Source organism: Cucurbita maxima, unplaced genomic scaffold (assembly GCF_002738345.1).
Source record: "Cucurbita maxima cultivar Rimu unplaced genomic scaffold, Cmax_1.0 Cma_Scf00009, whole genome shotgun sequence".
NCBI classification, from domain to species: domain Eukaryota; kingdom Viridiplantae; phylum Streptophyta; class Magnoliopsida; order Cucurbitales; family Cucurbitaceae; genus Cucurbita; species Cucurbita maxima.
This window is the reverse complement of record NW_019272025.1, coordinates 2,532,475-2,553,245: the sequence shown is the minus strand read 5'-3', so window position 1 is coordinate 2,553,245 and position 20,771 is coordinate 2,532,475. Positions and strand designations below refer to the sequence as shown.

Sequence of the window (20,771 nt, the reverse complement as noted above, 5' to 3'; positions counted from 1 at the left end):
TTTTTTTTTTTTTTTTTTTTTTTTTACTTTCTTTAAAATTCCTATTTTATCATACTTTTTAACGTTTATTACGAGATTTACCAAACACTTATGGAAGCATATTTCACAATAATTATGTTAATACTCACAATAATCTCAAACTAAGTAATGAGTTTAATTAATAATTTGGTTGTTATAATTTTTTAATTTTTAATGATTTAATCTCGAAGTTAAAATATTGTTAAATATTTAATAAAATTTATTAATCGGCATAACTGGATAAACCAGATATATTACAAGAACTATATATATATATATAGTTTTTTTTTTATTGAGATAATTTTTTTTATTTGAGTTGACATTGTTTGGTTGAGTCAACTCGATCCACTTGAAATTAGGGGTATAATCCAACCCAACCAATTACTATGAATATTAAAAATATTTAATATTTGTAACTAAGGTTAGCGGTAAGTATTTGATATTTAACTTTTATGAGACTTTAGTTATTAATGTAACTCTGATTCTTTAAATAATTAAAAAAATTCGACAATTCAACCTAATCCAACTGAAAACAAAGGGTTTGATTAGGTTGAACTGTGAAGTCTATTTGGGTTGCTCGGATTTCGAAGGGTTCCAAAATATTTTTTTATTTAATTAATATATTAAATATATTTTAAGCAATAAAAATGGAAGGGCTACATGAATCCTTCAAACTCGGTTGAACGAAGAAAAAGGGAGGGAATCTGTTGAGAGAGAGGATACAAATGACGTGACAAGATCCTGACGGTCCACGTCATTAACTTGTTACACCACGAAACTTCCTGCTACCTTCTTCTTCGTGAATATCGTTTCCATTATATCGCGAGATTTTGAAATTAGTTATTTTTAAAATTAAAAAATCCGAAATAAATGGCCACGTAAGCATGCTAAACCGAAGGCGAAGCCTGGGGAGATGTATTGGCAAATGGAGGGTCCCGCACGAAAGAAGGCCACGCGGCAACCCGACGCTGATTAGTCCATAAGCTTTGAAGAGAAAAGGAACAGAATCTCAGTCTTTAAAAAAAAAAATTAATTAATTAATTATTAAAAGGAGAACCCGCGAGAAATATAATCGGGTCATGAACTACCGGGTGGGTGCATGTAAAGATCCGACCCGAACCCGAGAGATATTCTCCTATAAAAGAGCGCTTGGTAATGCATGCTATTCTCGCTCATTCTAACCTCGTTTAAACGCATTCCGTCGCCTCCGACGGTTCTCTATATCTCTCCGTGTTTTCTCCGTTAGGTTTCCGTTTCTTCTTTTTTCTCGGCCTTTTGCCCGGTGAATTTTCGCTCTGTCATTTTCCATTTGTGGTTGTTGAAAGCAATTGCATTCTGTTTTTTGTTCTTCTTCTTTGAATCCTTCGTCTGGTTTGTGTCGATTCTTTGATTTCCAGATCTGCATGGTGAAGAACGGATTCAGTGCTTGAGTTTTGGTTGTTTTTTTCGATTTTGTAGCTTGGTTTTGTTCTTGTTCCTCTGAAATTCTTCTTCTGGGCGGATCGCGGTGGGATATTTCAAGTGTATAGGGGAGCGTGGTGAATTTGGCGGTGGAAATAGCTACTTTTTCTGCTTCTTTTGGGGGGGTAGCCGGGGCCTCGGCCTCGGCGGGTTTTAAAGCCCCCACTTGCACAAACTCTGAAAATTATCGTTCCATTTTCTTAACAATTGTTCTAACCACTCTCATCGTTCTTTGATTTTTTTTTTTCCATTTTCTTCTTCGTATTCATTTCTTGATCCGTCGCCGGAGAGATGCCGGCCCTAGCTTATTGCGTGGATGCTACTGCAGCTCCTCCTCCTGGCTACGCTTTTGCTGGGGATAGCTCTCTTCCGTCGCCGGACTTATTTCCCGGCGGACCTCCGGAGACTACCATCTTCACCTCTCCCGTCTCTGCTCCCACCTCTGAAAATCTGTCTTGGTCTCCTTCTCTTTCTTCTTCCCTTTACAAGATCGATGGATGGGGTGCCCCTTATTTTTCTGTTAATGGCTCTGGAAATATGGCTGTTCGTCCTTACGGTACGGCCACTTTGCCGCATCAGGAGATTGATTTGCTCAAAATTGTGAAGAAGGCTTCAGATCCGATTCGATCTGGCGGCCTCGGGTTACAGCTTCCTCTTATTGTGCGCTTTCCTGATGTGCTTAAGAATCGTCTTGAATCTCTCCAGTCGGCATTTGATCATGCCATTCAATCTCAGGGATATGGTTCTCATTACCAGGGTGTTTTCCCGGTTAAATGCAACCAGGACAGGTTCGTTGTTGAGGACATAGTGAAATTCGGATCTCCTTTCCGTTTTGGTCTCGAAGCTGGCTCGAAACCAGAGATCCTCCTAGCAATGAGCTGTTTGTGCAAAGGGAATTCAGATGCCCTTTTGGTGTGTAATGGTTTCAAGGATGCGGAGTACATTTCTTTGGCTCTTATTGCCAGGAAGCTTGCTTTGAACACGGTGGTTGTTCTCGAACAAGAGGAAGAGCTCGATTTAGTGATTGATTTGAGCAAAAGACTCTTCGTTCGCCCTGTGGTTGGCGTGCGTGCGAAGCTTCGAACCAAACATTCTGGTCATTTTGGGTCTACGTCTGGCGAGAAAGGGAAATTTGGACTTACGACCACCCAGATTCTTCGGGTGGTCGGGAAACTTAAACAGCATGATATGCTTGATTGCCTTCAATTGCTACATTTTCACATTGGATCCCAGATTCCTTCCACTACCTTGCTCGCCGATGGCGTTGGTGAGGCTGCTCAGATCTATTGTGAATTGGTCCGTCTCGGTGCCAACATGCGTGTAGTTGACATTGGAGGTGGTCTGGGTATTGACTATGACGGTTCGAAGTCTCCGGACTCTGGGTTATCTGTTGCATATGGTCTCGATGAGTATGCCTCTATGGTTGTTGACGTAATTCGCTCTGTATGTGACCGTAGGTCCGTGAAGCACCCAATACTTTGCAGTGAAAGTGGTCGAGCAATTGCCTCTCATCACTCCGTTCTGATTTTCGAGGCCGTTTCTGCTAGTACTTATGAGGTCCCATCCATGAGCTCCATTGAACTTCAGTATCTTGATGGGCTAACAGACGATGCCCGCGTAGATTATCAGAACCTTTCGGCTGCTGCTTGTATGGGTGAGTATAAGACATGCTTGCTGTATGCGGACCAATTGAAACAACGCTGCATTGAGAAATTCATGGATGGGTGTTTGGGAATGGAACAACTGGCTGCTGTGGATGGCCTTTGTGCTCTCATTTCGAAGGCTGTTGGGGAGTTGGACTCTGTAAGATCTTATCACGTGAACCTCTCTATTTTCACTTCCATTCCAGATTTCTGGGGTATCGATCAGCTGTTCCCTATAGTCCCCATTCATCGTCTTGATCAGAGACCTTCAGTGAGAGGCATTCTCTCTGATCTTACCTGTGACAGTGACGGGAAGATCGATAAGTTCATTGGTGGCGAGTCAAGTTTGCCATTGCACGAGATGGAAGGCAATGGTAATTTGTCAGGTGGAGGTGGGCGATACTATCTTGGGATGTTTCTGGGCGGGGCTTATGAGGAGGCTCTCGGTGGTGTTCACAACCTGTTTGGTGGCCCGAGCGTAATTCGAGTAATGCAGAGCGATGGACCGCATAGCTTTGCGGTGACTCGCACTGTGCCTGGGCCATCATCCGGGGACATCCTCCGAGTGATGCAGTACGAGCCCGAACTCATGTTCGAGACGCTCAAGCACCGAGCAGAGGAGTTTGTGCAGGAAGATGATGATGGTTGTGAGGGCATAGCCAACAGCTTGGCCATGTCCTTCCGCAACATGCCTTATTTGGGTAGCCCATCTTCCTGTTTCAGTGATAGTGATACTGATTACAATGGTGCTGTGGATTCTGGTTCTGGCGATGATTCCGAGCAGTGGACTTACTGCTATGCTTGACAGAGTTGTTAAGACTTCGTTGTCCTCAGCCATCCCTACTTAGCTATTGTCTTTCTTCTCTAGTGGGTCTGTTTTTGTTGTCCTTATGGGTCCGTCGATGTATTTCCATGAATTTTCCATTTTCTCAAAAAAACAAAAAACAAAAAAAAAACCTTTTGTTTTTTCCTTTGGTGTGTTGCAGCAAAGGGTTGTGAGAGCGGCAACAGCAGCAAAGCTCCTTTTCCTTTAGTCTTCCTTCGTTTTTTTTTTGTAACTTTCTTTTTTTTAGTACAGAAAAGAGGGGATGGGAACACCGAATCCACCCTTTTGTAAAATTTGGGATCTCGTTCTCTCTTCGTAATGTCAGTGTAGAATTTTAAGTTTTCCTTTTCATCAGAAAAAAGAATGGAAGAAAAAGAAGCCATCAATGGCTAATTTTCTTTTCTTCAATAGTGCCTTTTGAATTGATTCCTTTGCTCTTAAACAACATCTAGTAAATCGAAAAGGGTTCATTTTCTATAATTGTTTGTGAAGCCATGTGATGGGGAAGGGTCAATATCATCCTTATTACACTTGTGCGTGATGGGGGACGGAATTTTGGTTTGGATTTGTCATTACAGGATGGTGCGGTTGGGGATGGAGCTTATCTGTTCATGCAATGCCCCTATCGGTTTGCTGTCCACAGACTGCTGTGTGCTGCTCTGTCCAATCTTTTTCAGCCTCAGATTGGTCCTGTGGTCAACAACTGAAAACTGTGCGGTAGAGGTAGATTCCTCTCTTCATGTACATCTCTTTTTATATTCTCATTTAGCTTTAATTTAGAATGGTGATCTGTGGTATATAGGAATAGAAAGCTTAATGGTTTTTTCTCTCTTTTAATATGAAATCTAGAGTAGAGTAATGGGTGAAAAGGCATCACTGTCATGGGTTTGTTGTCTCTTCTGATATATATTTTATGTCGTCTCCCACTGCGTGTTGTCTCTATATATTGATTTCTTTATTATGGATCTGTTTCTTGAAAAAGATTCTCAACTCTTTCCTGATCATCTTAGTGTCGCTAGAAAAAACACGAAAAGATTCTCATCTCTTTCTTAACCATTAGTGTGCGGTGTTATTAGGAAGAAATGATACAGATTCTTATGAACTCTGTGTTTTAATTCACCCTACTACACCACTCCTAGTGCTATTAGGAGAGGGCCATTGTAATGATGTGATTACTAAGCTCTCTTTGTTATCTCTTAGCACTTAAAAAGAGTTCAATTCATACTTTTTGGTATCAATCAATGTCGTTTGGCATCAAGCAGGATCGGTCAATGGATCGTCTTGGGATGAGAGAAATGTCATGCTGCCCTGCATTTGAAATGTTTTGGGATGGAGGGAAAGAGATCATTGGTAAATATTTTATTGTAGACATGTTGTTTCTTTGTCCAAAATTTGATTCTCAACTCTTTCATAATCATCCAAGTGCGTTTGTTATTAGAAAGACGTGAAATGATTATTCTAGGCTCTTCGTTGACCTGACACCATCCTAGTGTGTTTGCTATTAGGAAGACATGATGTTAAGTCTTAAATATAAAAGATTCTTTGCCTCTTTTCTTTTAATCATCTTTCTTATTTTGAAGATGCAATAGATTTTGATGTTATTAGGAACATGTTTTGATCTGTGGAGAAAGAGTGAAATCCCTCTTGTTAGCCAAGCCGATGGCTAACTTGCTCGTGCTATTTATAGCATTCGGGTCAAGGAGGTCAATTACACACGAGCACGAATGGGCAAAGAACATACCTTCTGGTACCGAGCGACCAAGATCACCACCTGAGAGGTTGTTTGAATATTAGCGAAACATACCGACATTGTAGTGAATCGAGTACACACCTCATTCTTTTGAGCTGAATTTTGGTCAGGGCTGGTAAAATGAGTACATGAAGTCTATGGCCTTGGTTGAGTTCAAGCCTCTCAAATATGGTGGGGTGGGCCGAACCCCAACCTTAACTCTGTGCTAATGATCGTTGGGCTCTATTATTTGGTATTGGTTACCAAACATGTTTATGTTTATGTTCGGGTTTCTTTTTTTCCAAGATTCAAGAAATAGAAATAAGGAACAAGAACATGGTCCAATGATCACGGGACAAATATTAATTGAATGTCATTGGATGATCACCACAAAAAGGAAGCTTTAAAATCACATCTAAATCAGTATAGATGAAAATAAGTTGAAAGGTTGGAGAAATTTGATCTAAATTGGATTGGTCAGACCTTACCAGCAAACATGCAATTTATGCAATGTTCCCTTCGACAGTGCATGAAGCTTATACGACGAGGTTGGTGTAGAAGTTGATGGGCATATGATGAGCTTGGATGTTAGGCGAGCAATGGAGAGGTTTAAATTGAGACGAACTTTGGAGACGAGCTATCCAAACTGGTTGCGAATCAAACAAAAATCATCTTGTAGATGAGTTTTTTCGAACATATGAACAATCAATAAAAAAAATGACTAAATCTATTTCCAATAATGAAGCAAATCAAGAAAGAATTGATAAAACAAATCAAAGTTTCATTTACTTTATTTCAACTATAAAAAAGTCACTTTCCAATATTAGTAATAAGAATAGAAAGGTCTTTGGGGACTTATCATACTTGTCACAAGCATATTTATTTTACAAATTATCACAAACCCAACTTATTAACTTATCTAAGTTAAGACCTATGTTTCAATATCACGGAACATCTCTTTTTCTTAAAAATGAAATACAGGATTATTTTGGTAAAGTTGTTGGAAAAGATCGAGTGAACAACAATGAGTGTATCAAAGAACGAGTGAACAACAATGAGTGTATCAAAGAGTGAACAATAAAAGAGTGTGCGCTAAACTATTAGTGGCGGTTAAGAAGTTACATCATTCCAAATAGGAACTTGTCAATCCATGGGTACACCATGAAGTTACAAATGTTGTACTTGTAAACCAACCTCACACGGCAAAATAGGCACAAGGAAGGAGCAATAGATCAGACCAACCTACAAAAACGAAACAGTCCCTCTGTAACCAGTCATCCATAATATTGAATAAATCATTTTCGTCTTTGGCTATAGTTATAGTGATCCTCTTATTCAACTAACTTCAACCATTTTCGAACACCTCATCGATTAATATTACTGAACTAATACTGATTTCTCTCTTCCTTTTAATGGGTTTCGAATATAAAAATCATTTTTTTATTGGTCCATAACTTCAAAGGAATAATGAGAATGAGCGAGAGAGGAGGATAGTTGACTACACTAAGCTTGTAGTCATGTGTTTATAATTTTTGAATCTGTTTTATGTACGTGCTTTTTTTTTTAATTGTGAATAGTATGTGTGATTGTGTTAACATAGTTTTGTGCTGATTGTATTCATTTGAGTGATTCGATTCGTGTATTCATTCGAGTCATTGAGCGGTTGATTCTTCTCTCTCTCCTCTCTCATTCAAACTTATTTTTCTTCTTAATTTCATCTACAACATTGTTTTCACACTTTCATGATCATATAGTGCAATTTATTTTGGTCAACTAAATAGCATTCTTTACCGACATAAATTATAAACACATCAATGACCCCAAAAGTACATTTCATGTACCTTTTCTAGATCGTGCTAGAAAGTATCCTGTTCAACCTTTCCAATAAAAAAATTGTCATAATTGATTGTAGATCAACAATGACTGTTTAAGATGAATCATCCATTACTAAACCATTGTAGAATGACAGACTTATTATAGTTGATTCAGAGTCTTCCTTCAATGTCTAATATTCAGATTAGTAGTTTGAGCAATTTTTCATCATAAAATTGATTTTCACTATTTCAAAACCATATCCCATCCATGCTCAACTTTTTAAGAGCACCGATGCCCAATAAAAATGAAATTAGCTTCTCAATTGCTAAAACATTTCCTATTTATTTAAACATCTGATGCAATGACAAGCAATCAGGCAAACCGCTCATCCTGCAAAGGATGGATAATTAACCAAAAGTTGCAGCATCACACATCGTTCCAATGGTGATTTTTCTGTCAAATTTGCATATCTGAGCAATAATAAGAAGAAAGCAAATCAACAAGGAATCACTATAATTTGTGCTCATTCGAGTTTACACATCAAAGAGCTCGCTTTATCATCATCGACTCTGACGAGCCCACGAACAATTTCAACCTGCAATACTCAAAACGTTGCTTTTCACATTAGAGCTACAAGGAAAAAGTATGTCCAAAACTAGAGTCATTGTATGTTCAAAACTATTGTTGACTGTAATATTGCGTAGATGGTCTGCTTTAGAAACTTCAAAACAACAAACTAACTTTTTCAGAGTATACAAACTTCTTTCGCTTCTCAAGATTCACTCCGCTTTACCATAATCTCCCTATAATAATACTATCTGGTCGGCATCACATACAAAACACACTTTTTCTCCCTTTTTGAACAAGAAACAAAACTTATCATTGAATAAATGTAAAAGGACTAAGGCTCAAAAGATACAAACTCTTCATGGGAGTGAACAAGCAAGAAATAAAATAAAAATGCAAGAATAATATAATAGCCAGTTACAAGCCAGTTTGAGTTGCATCCAGATCGGGGAAAACAGGCATTTATCAGCAGCCAAATGTAAGCTTACCTTTACTTATTACCATGATAACGAAGATTTCAGTGATCTTCCCGCCCATAGTTATATATGATCTCGATCTGCATAATTTCATAAATGTTAGTGTCATCTTGACAGATGAGATTACACTCTAAAAATTGCAATAAAAAATTATCAAAGGGGCAAAGAGTTGAGAACTCAAGCCCGAAGCACATGATAAGATTAAAATAGCCAAAGAAGAAAAAAGGTAAAGAGTATGGAGCTGCGTTCCTATGCTCTAATCGCTGGGTAAAGAATTTCCACTTTTCCATTTTCACGTGCTCCTTCCAGGAATAGGTGAAAGGAACCTTCGCATACACTAGTGCTCATCTTTGGGGTAAAAAAATGCCATGTTAAAACAAACATATTTCAAAACTGTGGTTTTAGTAGACGTTTCATTTGACCAATAAGCCAATCACAAATCATTATAATTATTGGGTACACTGCATATCATGACCTCTAGTAAAAAGCACTGAGAATGAGGTGGTTAATGCTATACCGTTCTTAGGGACACAATTGTACAACCTATAGGGCAGATAATGCAATAAAAACAAGATATATGCAAGAATTAAAATAATAATAATGATGTCTAAAAAAAATGTAAAGAGAAGGAATGAAATTCTTATGAAAAAAAAGATATGAGAACAATCTTCTAAAGAAAACTTACCCCCGGAGGTGGAGTTGGGTTTCGCGTAAACTTAGAACCACCCGGAGCCCAAGGAACTACAGAGTAAAAGAAAAATAAAAAATTAGGATTAATAACGGCATGCATAGCCTCAAGCAGAATTGAAATAACAAACAATGAATGATTCTTTAAAGTTTTAGGTGGGAGCTGGCAACCATCTGGGAACTGGGGGAAGATTGTTTTGACATAAGCATGCCTGCAGCTTAACGAAGACCATCACACTCTGCAGCTTATCTGAAGTATTAAGAATTTCTTGTTCCAAACTAATAGAAGACCATCACACTCCCTATTTCATTACCAACGATCCTGATTAAGTTGAATGTTAAACTTAGAACTCCCATGGTGGACTACAACTGGAAAGAAAAAAAAAAGGGCCCAAAAAGTTCATGTCTTTATTTGGTTGGTCATGCATAGAAGCCTTAATTCTTCGGATAAGCTGCAGAGGGAGTCCATCTATTTGCTGTTTGTGCTTGAAGGAGGGAGTGTCTTTGGATCACATCCTGCCCTACTGCCCATTTTCCCGTTCAACACGATTTTCCTTCTTTCCGGTTTTTAAGTTGGCTGAATGCCTCCCTTAGAAGATTGATGGGTGGCTGATGGAGAGCCTAGGAGGGAAGTCCTGTCAAAGGAAGGCAAAAATTTTATGGAATTGTGCGGTCAGGGCTATTTTGTGGATGATGTGGAAAGAGAGAATTCAGGGAACCTTTGAAAATTGGCCATCTTTGGTGGATTCTTTTTGGAGAAATGTACAGCATAGTAGCATACTACTTGGTGGCGTTCAAACCAGAAGAAACTCTTTTGTAAGCATAGCCTACTCATGATTACAAATGATTGGAAGGCTTTGATATTGTAGTTTGCTTATTTTTAGGCGTGGATCTCTACAACCTACTAAACTGACTCTTAAAATGGATAAAAACCATAGCCTTTTTTTTAATTAAACTCAATGTTTTGTTCATATTGTTTCTGCAATACAATTTTTATTATTCAAAAAGGAGGAAGGAAAACCAACACTTTAGTGGCATTTCAAATCAACAGAAAGCATGCCTGTTATCTACAGATCAGATTAAAGTAGAAGACCAAGAACTTAAGAGGACAATTTCGTCATTAACATGTTACGTAGTAACAGCAGTTGATTTTGCATCCTTACTTTTATGAACTGCCACATGATCAATTCATTCAAGAGTGTACTTACCGATATAGGGATCGGGATGCCGCCACTTATTATAGGAAGCTTCTCCATCAGCTATCATCCTATCTATTCTGTCAAGATCTTCCTGCAAATCCACCCAAAAAAGGATCCATAAGCAATTGATCAATAACATAGAAAACGATGCGTGCTAACTAAAATCATGTCAGTCTATATTTGTAGACCTTCCACGGCTTGAAATTCTGATCTCAGATTTTAGTTTTGACCCAATTTCCCAGAACATAATTGAATATTTATAGTCCGATGCTGAGTTTAATAAGACCCCTCAAAGCTCTGAAGTTTCAAGTATAATTTCAAGTTAATTCTCCGTAGTTTCTCACTTCCTTCCAACATCAATCTTCAAACTTTATTTTTTAACTTTTAACTCTGTGGATCAGGAGAGAGCTTTGGATATATATAAGAAAACCAACTGAATTGTTAAATTTTGCAGGAAGATAATTCCTATGGGAGAATGTTTACGTATCTGAAACACAAATTGGGGGCAACATAATCCTTAAATATGGGACGTCCTACACAACTTCCAACATGACATGATTTGAATGAGGAAAATGGTGATATTTGATTCCAAGGATATCATAACATTTCTTTGTCAAATCCACGATTTTCCAGATGCAGTAAGCAGACGAAATTGAAGGATCAATCAACAATCCCAGAGAATAAAAGGACCAAAGCACCACAAGCATTCATCCAAACTACCAGTATAAACCACATTTCAATGTTTCATCAAGTAACGCAAGACAATTCAACGAAAAATGCTTGTAAGAAAAATCCACGCAGTAAGAGTAGAGTCTACTCAAACATCTCAATCTAGCCGCACAAAAAATTATTTCATCGGTTTATATCCACATCCCTAGGTCAATTAACTCATAAGAGGTCGCAATGCAGAAAATTTCAAATCAACGAAAACACACAAAAGAACAAAAAAATCGATCAGAACAAAATTAAAGGAACAGACATAGAACGAACCACGTGCTTGTTTGCATCGAATCTCTCCCGGAGGTCCGACGCCTGAAACGATGGACGATTAGAAATAAAAAAAATTAAAAAAAAAAAAAAAGACCGAATCAGTTTAAGATCGAAGACAGAAATGGAAATGGAGAAAACCGTATACATCTCGATAAAAGAGATGGCGATGGACAGCCCAATTGAGAGTGTCTTTGAGGGCTCGCCGGTAAAGGATCCGAACCCTCTCCTTCTGGGCGGCTCGCCGAGCCAAATATCCCGCCGTCGACGAAAAGCTCATTTCTCTCTTCTTCCTCTTTCTCCCTCTGTAGATGGCTTTGTAATGTTGTGGATTTCGATTGGGACTAACTAACACTGGAGATAACGCCGTTTAACGGTTTTGATTCCCAAAACGCACCGTTTTACTAGTATTAAGGAACGGAAGAAGGGAGTTAGAGAAAACGGGTCCTTTATACGCCGTCGTTGCTGAAGGGTTCCCAACTCTCCCTCTCTTATAATTAAAATAATAATAATAATAAAAAAATAATTGTAATTTCAATATTTTATTTTAGTTTATTTAATCTTGTCAATAACCATTTCCTCGTACATCCCTTACGATAACATCACGTAACTATGCATCCTCTACAACGTGGTCACGTCACTAGAACTGCTTAAAGCAAAGCACGTTTGTCTGTAAAGTTCTTATGATTGAGCCACGGAGAGCGAAAGTATGATATAAATGGTAACTTTCCATTTTTAAAAGTTTTTATTAATCATCCTAACATCTTCTAAGAAATGTTTCGTTTATTGGGTCATATATTGTAACGGTCTCAAGCTCACCTCTATTAGATATTATCTTTTTGGGTCTTCTCTTTCAAGCTTCCCTTCAAGATTTTCAAAACACGTATGGGTTTTTTCCCGTTCGGGATTTCCCTCAATGTTATTAAAATGCATAGAGATTTCCACACCCTTATAAGAAACGTTTTGTTTACCTCTCGAACCAATGTGAGATCTCACATATTCTTTCCAAAACGTTCATTACACCTAAGAATTCACCAAAATAGTTTTAGTTGGTTGCAAATAGCCATCATCATCATAAACACATCCAACTTTAGCCATTATCTTCTTCTTCATCTTCTTAATACATATAAAATCTTAGTATGTGTAGCCCTTGACGAACATTCCCTCCTTAGCCTCAGCGGACTCACCCTCACCAGTGTACTTCCCAAGCTGCGCAAGCGAGTTTGCCTTGGCTCTTAGAATCAAAGCATCCTGTGCGGCCTTCACACTCTCCGGCCGCCCACCCCATGTCTCCAAACATGTGTTCTGCAGAGCTCTGGCGTACGAGAAGGACACATGCCATGGGTTTGGCGCTTGGTTCATGGCATTCAAGTTCAATGTGGCCTCTACCTCCGATTGCCCACCTGATAAAAACTGTCCCACAGCAACAAAAACACAACTCAGAGTCAGCTCATCAAGCTAATCAACCTTAAAATTTGAAGCTCTGTTTTAACGACTTGCCATGATTCCAGGAACTGCTGGAGGGATTCTTCTTTTGAGAAGAGACACAGTGTTGTAATCTGCAACCTTTTCAGGGCTGGCTTTTTCTTTGCTCTCTGCTCCTGGAGTGACCATGCTTGGTTTCAGAAGAATTCCTTCGAACAGGACATTGTTTTCTGCAAGGTAGAAGAACACCTCTGCCCAAACTTTCTGGGCTACCTCGAGGGTTCTGTCGATTCCGTTCTCTCCATCCAGCAAGATCTCTGGCTCCACAATCGGCACCAGTCCATTGTCCTGCATATTGCAAAACCCCAATCCAAAATCAATATAAAAACACCTTAAATCCATTAGGGTTTCGGCCCAACCCCATGCTAGCTAGCTGATACGGTGATTAAGGTTTATAAAACGAGTATGTTGGGGGAGATCTCCACAACCTTTTATGTTTCGTTGTCCTTCGCAATCGATAAGAGAACTCACAATCCTCCTCATTCAGGGCCAGCGTCATAGGTGACACTGGTTCATTTCTCCGATGGATGTGGAATCCCCACCAAATCCACCCGGCCAATGTTCTTGATGTTTCTCCACCTTATAAAGGATGTTTCATTCTCTTCCACGATCGATATGAGGGTGGTCCAACATCCTTGAGATTTTCACACTCTTATAAATGGTGTTTCGTTCTCCTCTACAACCAATATGAGCGTGATCCAACATCCTTGAAGTTTTCACTCCTATAAAAAGGTGTTTCGTTCTCCTCCACGACCAATATAAAAGTGATCTAGCATCCTTGAGGTTTTCACTCTTACAAAGGGTGTTTCGTTCTCCTCCACGACCAATATGAGGGTGGTCCAGCATCCTTGAGGTTTTCACACTCTTATAAATGATGTTTCGTTCTCCTACACAACCGATATAGGGTGGCCCAACATCCTTGAGGTTTTCACACCCTTATAAATGGTGTTTCGTTCTCCGACACAACCGATAAGGGGGGTGGCCCAACGTCCTTGAGGTTTCCATACCGTTATAAAGAATGTTTCGTTCTCCTCCACATCTCATATGTAATCTCACAATCTGCCTTCATTCAGGGCCAGAATCCTACTGGCACTCGTTCCTTTCTCCCATCGATGTGGGACTCCACCAAATCCATCTCCTTCAGAGTCAGTGTCCTTGCTGGCACATCGCCTCATGTCCATCCCTTTTGAGCCTCAGCCTCCTCACTAACACATCACTTGGTGTCCGACTCTAGCCTCCTCACTAATCGCCATTGTTAGTATTACCAAATTACCAAATTGCAAAGAACAAGAAGACGATCGGATACCATTGGGCAAAACGCGCGCCCTGTTGGTAGTAAGCAGCAGCGCGAGAAGCAAGGCCATCGAGTCCTTGACACCATGATTCATTGTTGGAACCAGGAAGTGGCACCAACCCCTGTTTTTACACCATTTTAGCAAACAAAAACGCTGGGAAAAATAGCAAAACTACCACCAATGCCATTACCTTTATCAACTTTGATTCCCGGAACAATGCCCTGCTTCACCAAAACGTCGACAATCTTCTCGCCGTCGACGGTGGATTGGTAGAGCGTCTCTTCAAAAAGTATAGCACCGGAGATGCACTTGCCGAGCTCTGGTGCAGTGACCAGCAGAGTTCTGTAAGCCTGACGGTTCGCCTCTGTGTTTTCTAACCCAATTGAATCCAAACGCTTTCCACAGGTAGCATTAGACTCATCCATAGCCAATATCCGCGACGCCACCGTTTTCTGCAACAACCAAATATGCTATGATACCAGTTGTTGTAGCCGAATGCCACAACTAAAAAAAGCTATGATACCCAATTGTTGTAAGCAATGCTACAACCAAAAAATATTTGATACCCAATTGTTGTAGTCGAATGCTACAACAAAAAATGCTATGATACCAATTGTTACAGCAGAAGTAGAAGCAATATTGATCACACTCACACCCCATAAACACAAACCAAACAAAAATACATAAAGATGAACGTGGTTTGAAGAGAATAAATTTTCCTGTATCCATGGGTGATAATCAACCACTATGACTAAAGTGTTTACAAGTGTATCTCTCATGTTACAAAGTTTCTTTCGATTGCCTCTAGTCAACTACAAAATAATAATAATTTACCAAGATTTTACGTCTTAAAACAATGCTAGACAAACATTTATAGAAGTATAATACTAATTTTTATACAATTAAATAAATAAAAAATATTAATTAAAATGGTTATTAACTAAAAAGAAAAAGAAAAAGTCAAAAAGAATTATACTTACGGCTGTTTTGACCAATTCATCGCTATAAGAGGCGGCACGGATGGTGAGGGTGGAGGGGGCGGCGGTGGGGTGGCAGCGGACGACGGAGACGGATGGCTGCCGGAGAGACTGGCCTTTGACCCACTCGAGCTTGTCAAGAACAGGGGAGGATTTGAGAGAAGCAGACGCCATTGATGAAGAAGAAGAAGAAGAAAAATCTTATCTTTGTTGCTTCTTCCTTCGCCAACGGTCTCTGATCTGGTTGCTGCCGCGTGGCCGCAAACGGGAGGGCTTCTCACTGTATTTATACTTGCATTGTGTTTGATTCAAGATTGCCAGCTTGAGGCCATTGTGCATCTTAAAATATTGCTCTGCCACGTGGATGATAACTTTGCTGACTTGGCACTGCCCACTGTTCCACATGTTTTTTTTTGTTTTTTTTATATTCGTAATATTATGTAATTAATTATTTGGGTAAACTATTAAAAATATTTTGAAACTACAAATAAAAATACAAAATCTATTTAAGTATTTTTTTTTTATTAATTTAGTGGCATTATTTTTTAAAATATGAGGCTCTAATTCTCTCTTGTTTGAGAGAGGAGATTCAATGGCTAGGTTTAATTAAAGGATTTAATGAGATTTGTGATCAATTTAAACAACGGTGGATAGCTTGCCACGACATCTTTAAAGAGATTTTTTTAAATTATTTTTTATTTTTAATGACGATTAATTTCCCCATTATAATAGTAGTAGTGATATATTAATGATTGAGCTATGTTCAAATTGACATACATAAATATCATTAAATCTAATCTCTAATTTATTGGTATATTATTTTAGAACGGTAATTATCTTTTTATTCTTTGTGGTAATTAAAAAGTGACAAAATGATACACAATAATTCGAAATCTCCGTTAAAAAATAGTTAGAAAAATGTAAAATTTATCATTTTCATTGAATACATTGTTTAAAATAATCATAATTCGTTAAAATATGAACCAAACCAACCTAAAAAAAATTATTAATTTAAAAAAATAAATAATATATATATATATATATATATATATATATAGCATTTTAAATTAAAATAAAAGACCATTTTTTTATATAGAATTTTCCAATTTCCAAAGTTTTATTTAATTATATCTTCAATTATACTTTTGTTTACGGTGTCAGGGAAAGTAGATTCCCAATGTTTCAAGATAAGTAATTCATAAAAAGGTGAAATAAATAAATAAATAAATAAAAGGACTAAAACCCCAACCAACTCAGCTGCATTTAGCTTATAAATAATATTATCACAATTTCATTATTTACAAAAACAAAAAATATATTTTTATTAACTACTCACATTCTTTTAAATCATAAATTTTCATGGAAAATTTAAATCGTAAATTAATATTCATATTAAATGTAATAGTTTAAGATGACAATATCTACTAGCGGTTAATTAAGCTGATATAAATAGTGTCAGAGCCAATCACGGGACAGTACAAGGTAGATAAACCTTCTTCATAATAGACGTGTTTTAGACTAAATGACGGTATGATTTATATATATATATAATAATTAAAAAAGAATAATAAAAAGTGGGGCTCTCTTCGAATATCCTAACCAATTAAACTACCTTCAAAATTGAATGAAAAGTGGTAAGTAATAATATTAAATAATATACCATATATATTTTTTAATTCGTCAATCCCCATTATTTATTTTATTTTAGTTAAAAGTAAAACACAATAAAAAGCCACAACAAGCTTTTTTCTTTTTCTTTTTCTTTTTTTATAATAAATATAGTTTTAATAGAGCTTTCAATATTATAAAATTCCAGTGGTAATTCGAGTGAAATTACCAAAACAAGCCTCTACCCTCTTTCGCTAAACCGCCAAGATGAGAGACCATCATCCTTTTGTGCTTTATCTAAAAAACCGGGAAAAAAAAAAACCCCCAAAAACTCGCCTTCCTTCCTTTTTCATCCGCCGTCGCCCTCGCCGGACCATCAATCAATCAATCAAGCCCCTGGATTCGCAGCAAAATAAGCCAAAACACCGACAAATGGCGCATTAATGTAAGTAGTGGGCTCCGACTTGCGGAAATCGGCTCGATCGTCCTCATACACATCGTCCTCCCCAGGGCCGCCGACTAGGGCACCAACTAGCACATTAGGGTTCGGATCCGCCGAATTGAAGTACGTGGAGCCTTCCTTGCAAGCGATCGGCTGCGGATGTTCGCGGACCGACGGCAGGGAGGAGCCGCGGTGGTGGATCCGCTGCGGGAAGTACTTACCGTACCCGACCATGTATGAGATGCCCTTGGGATTGTCGCCGAGGATGTAGTCGACTTGGCGCTTGGCTTGGCTACGGAGGGCGGCAGGACCGACTACGACGTTGCCGCAGTTGACGGTGGCGGAGGTGCGGTCGAGATAGTTGGCGTAGGCGAGGAGGAGGAAGGTGATGGAGGTGGCGTGCTGGAGGTTGCTGCCGCCAGGCTTGTAGATGAGGCCGCCGGGAGTGTACTGGATGTGGGAGGAGGAGGATTCTGGAATTAGTGTGCACATGAAATTGTCTGCAGACGCCTTGTACGATTGGAGTGTGAATATGTTTCCTTCTAGAGCTTCCTGAAAACGACGTCGTTCCCAAATAAAACCAAGATTATTAAAAAAAATAATATTAAATAGGTTTAAATAATTATTTTAAATAGGTTTAAAAATATTATTCTATTACTTGACTTTATTGAATTTAGCATATTAATCATATAAATTTAAGGGACCTTAGAGACGAGAACGTTAAGACCAGCGTGCTTATTGTCCCAGCCAAACTCGTTGAAGCTATCTTCAGCGCCAAGCGTCTTGCCATTGTCTTGAATATAACTCAAATACGACTCGTTTTGACTCGCCCTTCTTAACCAAGCAGCTCCCCATAGTAGCTCATCCTGTCGCACATCCATATAATGTACATTACTTCTCTACTTAATTCAAAAAAACGCCATATTATGACCGACAATTGTGTACAATTAGATTACGCAACACCTTAAACCCACCATCAACAAATATTGTCTACTATGACTCATTATGTATCGTCGTCTGCTAGTTAGAGGTTTCCACACTCTTATAAGTATGTTTCGTTCCGCTCTCTAATTGACGTAAGATCTCACAATCCACGTTCTGTCTCACCGATTTAAAATATCTTTGTAAATGAAAAATAACACAAAAAAAAAATGACAAAATAAGAAAGAAGTCAGAGTGTCTGACAGACAAATTGTGCCTTCACGGGTGGATCTTAAAACTCGACACCATCCACTAATTATATCATTGAATCCTTTTATTTTTTAATTCCTTAATTTTTGCTTATTTTTTTTCTTTTTTAAATAATTAAAATTTAAATGAGAACTAGAAATGACAAACCTGATAGCCATCAAAATCGCAATAAAACGGACAAACACCCTCTCTAATATGGTCGTTATCACTATAAGCTCCTCTGTAGTTATCAGCTAACTCGAATGCCTTTATTCCATTTCGCAGCAACGTATCGGCATACCCCGGGTCTGATGATCGAAACGCCATCGATGCTGCTGCCAATGCTGCCGCTGTCTCACCCGCCACATCCGATGCAGTCCCCGGTGCATCCACGGCGTACACGGTTCTCATTGTGTCCATATCCTCTGGCCTCTCCCAACAAAAATGATCCGCACTCGGATCTCCCACCTATAACAAGTTAAATTGCAAGTTTAGTCTCGTATTAATGAGAGCCCGGTTGGTAGGGATCATATGCCCTTAAATTGTAGGGAACATGAGTACGGTTAGGACAGTCCCTTTCTTTCTTTGGCCCTTAAAACTCTTAACTCCTAAATCATTCACGGACTTTCATCTGGGGTCCTTTCACTTTACTTCACTGCCACTCTTTTTTTTTTTTTTTTTTTTTTTTTTTTTCACTTTCAATTTGAGTTTCTATTTGAGTTTTGAACCTTTGAAATTTGGGTTGTGACAGATTGGTATCAGAGCAGCCGGATTTTAAATTATATAAATTTTTTCTTAGGATAAAGAGTCGTATATCTCTATGACTCAGCTCAATGACACGTCTCTCCGCGACCAAGTAAGTAGTCTAACCCTATTTTGTAGTATATGNTTTTTTTTTTTTTTTTTTTTTTTTTGTTCCTTTTTTCTTTTATTAAAATAATAAATTATCACATTAATTATATTTTTTTAAATAGTTATTCCATTTATATTTTTTTAAAATCTTCACCGTCAAATATGCTACATTGAACAAGGGTAAAATCGTACTTTCACATTTAAAATATTGTTTTAAATTTAGTAATTAAATGAAAATATTATAAATTTATTGGTTCAATTAAAAATACAGGATTAAAATTTAAAATTTGTGCTTATTTTGATTACCAAAATTTAAAAAATGTTCAAAAATAAATGTTATTTTTATTTTTATTTGAACCTAATTTTTTTTAATTTTGTGGTATTTTAATTAAATTTAAAATTTAAAGGTTCGACCAAATTTATTTAAAAAGAACAAAAAAAAAAAGAGTTTAAACACGGAGGGGTGGGACCCAGTGGGCCCCTGAACGGAAAACGCCGACCACTCAGAGGTTATGGAGAGTCCACGTGGTCACGTTGGGCTGAGTAAGCTAAGAAGAAAAAATGACCCATTAATCTCAAAAAATTTACAAAACTACCACTAACCGCACTGAAACTGCAAATTTCATTACCTGAACAAAAATCCGATTAGGCTGCGACACCGTTTTGAGGAGATAATCCGTAGACCAACGAATCGCATCAAGCGAGTTTCGAACCTCTACCGGCGGCATCAAGTCGCCGAACTCAATGACACTCCAAGACAGAAGCGTGGTAGTAAACGCCATCGGAAAACCGAACTTGACATTATCGCCGGCGTCGTAGTAGCCGCCGGTGAGGTCAGTTTGATAAGTCCAGCCGTCGCTAAGGCCGGAGTTTGCACGCCACGTCATCCGCTGTTCCTGCGGTAAGAACCCCGATCGCTGCCCTTCAAAGAACAGGATACATTTGGACAAGGCTTCGCCGTAGTCGTGGCCGGAAAATGCGAAGTCCGGCGAGAAGAGAATCGGAAACATTAGAAAAAGAATCGCCCGGCGGGAGAAGATGGGGTTCTTCATTTTCGTTTGTTTTGGTTTGGGAGATTTCAATGGAAGTCGTGTGGGTATTTATAGGGAAAATTTTGGAAGTTGGGGCGGCGTCACGAGGAAGAGAGAGACAGAGTGGTGGTGGCGATGGTGGCGGAAGAGTAAATAAGCGCCGACAGAGGAGGAGGAAAGAGGGACGACGGAAGTCACGTGACGTTAAGTGTGGGAAGGGGTTTAGTTTCTTACCCCATCATTTTTTTTTTAATATTTTTATAATTACTTTAAATATTTTATCAATATGACCCAAAAAAATAAAAATCATTAATTAATATATTGACTTATCGAAAAATTTTTAGAAGTTCAATAATATATTATCTTCAAGATAAAAGGGTATAGAAAATTGTTACTCGTGGCCGATCTTAATTTTTTTTCGTCACACTAATTAGTTGAAAAATAATATGGTCGACTCTGTGGTACAATGCGCAAGAATTTACTGTCTCGTAATTTAGAGAATT

At 38.3% G+C, this 20,771-nt stretch overlaps 5 protein-coding genes and 1 long non-coding RNA gene across 9 annotated transcripts; 2 read left to right on the top strand and 4 right to left on the bottom strand.

Annotated features, from left to right (window-relative positions):
* Positions 1 to 1,180: 1,180 nt before the first annotated feature.
* LOC111484202 (arginine decarboxylase-like) lies at positions 1,181 to 4,241 on the top strand. The gene has a single exon (XM_023130701.1). It carries the CDS (start codon positions 1,771 to 1,773, stop codon positions 3,925 to 3,927), a length of 2,157 nt encoding a protein of 718 aa, XP_022986469.1. The 5' UTR covers positions 1,181 to 1,770; the 3' UTR covers positions 3,928 to 4,241.
* Positions 4,242 to 4,458: 217 nt separating this feature from the next.
* Positions 4,459 to 6,675, top strand: LOC111484319. Its single transcript, XM_023130873.1, has 3 exons — positions 4,459 to 4,671; positions 5,211 to 5,298; positions 5,554 to 6,675. Exons 1-3 carry the CDS (start codon positions 4,489 to 4,491, stop codon positions 5,613 to 5,615), a joined length of 333 nt encoding a protein of 110 aa, XP_022986641.1. The 5' UTR covers positions 4,459 to 4,488; the 3' UTR covers positions 5,616 to 6,675.
* Positions 6,676 to 7,699: 1,024 nt separating this feature from the next.
* LOC111484318 (NADH dehydrogenase [ubiquinone] 1 beta subcomplex subunit 9-like) lies at positions 7,700 to 11,733 on the bottom strand. 4 transcript variants are annotated; one of them, XM_023130870.1, is made up of 6 exons: positions 11,557 to 11,733; positions 11,412 to 11,453; positions 10,431 to 10,512; positions 9,221 to 9,276; positions 8,546 to 8,615; positions 7,700 to 8,114 (listed from the first exon to the last, which is right to left on the bottom strand). In XM_023130870.1, the coding sequence occupies exons 1-5, from the start codon at positions 11,686 to 11,688 to the stop codon at positions 8,577 to 8,579; spliced, it is 351 nt and encodes a 116-aa protein (XP_022986638.1). In that variant the 5' UTR covers positions 11,689 to 11,733; the 3' UTR covers positions 7,700 to 8,114; positions 8,546 to 8,576. The 4 variants fall into 4 exon arrangements, with proteins under 4 accessions (XP_022986638.1, XP_022986637.1, XP_022986639.1 ...); XM_023130869.1 differs by having other exon boundaries at positions 7,785 to 8,087; positions 8,548 to 8,615; XM_023130871.1 differs by lacking the exon at positions 7,700 to 8,114 and adding an exon at positions 8,206 to 8,295 and having other exon boundaries at positions 8,548 to 8,615.
* LOC111484344 lies at positions 9,533 to 10,418 on the bottom strand. Its single transcript, XR_002718487.1, has 2 exons — positions 9,942 to 10,418; positions 9,533 to 9,857 (listed from the first exon to the last, which is right to left on the bottom strand). It is a non-coding gene; the product is annotated as an uncharacterized LOC111484344 (long non-coding RNA).
* Positions 11,734 to 12,407: 674 nt separating the features above from the next.
* LOC111484005 (fructose-bisphosphate aldolase 1, chloroplastic-like) lies at positions 12,408 to 15,425 on the bottom strand. The gene is made up of 5 exons (XM_023130419.1): positions 15,169 to 15,425; positions 14,382 to 14,640; positions 14,190 to 14,311; positions 12,909 to 13,262; positions 12,408 to 12,821 (listed from the first exon to the last, which is right to left on the bottom strand). Exons 1-5 carry the CDS (start codon positions 15,337 to 15,339, stop codon positions 12,543 to 12,545), a joined length of 1,185 nt encoding a protein of 394 aa, XP_022986187.1. The 5' UTR covers positions 15,340 to 15,425; the 3' UTR covers positions 12,408 to 12,542.
* Positions 15,426 to 16,934: 1,509 nt separating this feature from the next.
* LOC111484228 (endoglucanase 24-like) lies at positions 16,935 to 20,324 on the bottom strand. The gene is made up of 4 exons (XM_023130742.1): positions 19,867 to 20,324; positions 18,554 to 18,853; positions 17,920 to 18,081; positions 16,935 to 17,767 (listed from the first exon to the last, which is right to left on the bottom strand). The coding sequence occupies exons 1-4, from the start codon at positions 20,287 to 20,289 to the stop codon at positions 17,162 to 17,164; spliced, it is 1,491 nt and encodes a 496-aa protein (XP_022986510.1). The 5' UTR covers positions 20,290 to 20,324; the 3' UTR covers positions 16,935 to 17,161.
* Positions 20,325 to 20,771: the final 447 nt, after the last annotated feature.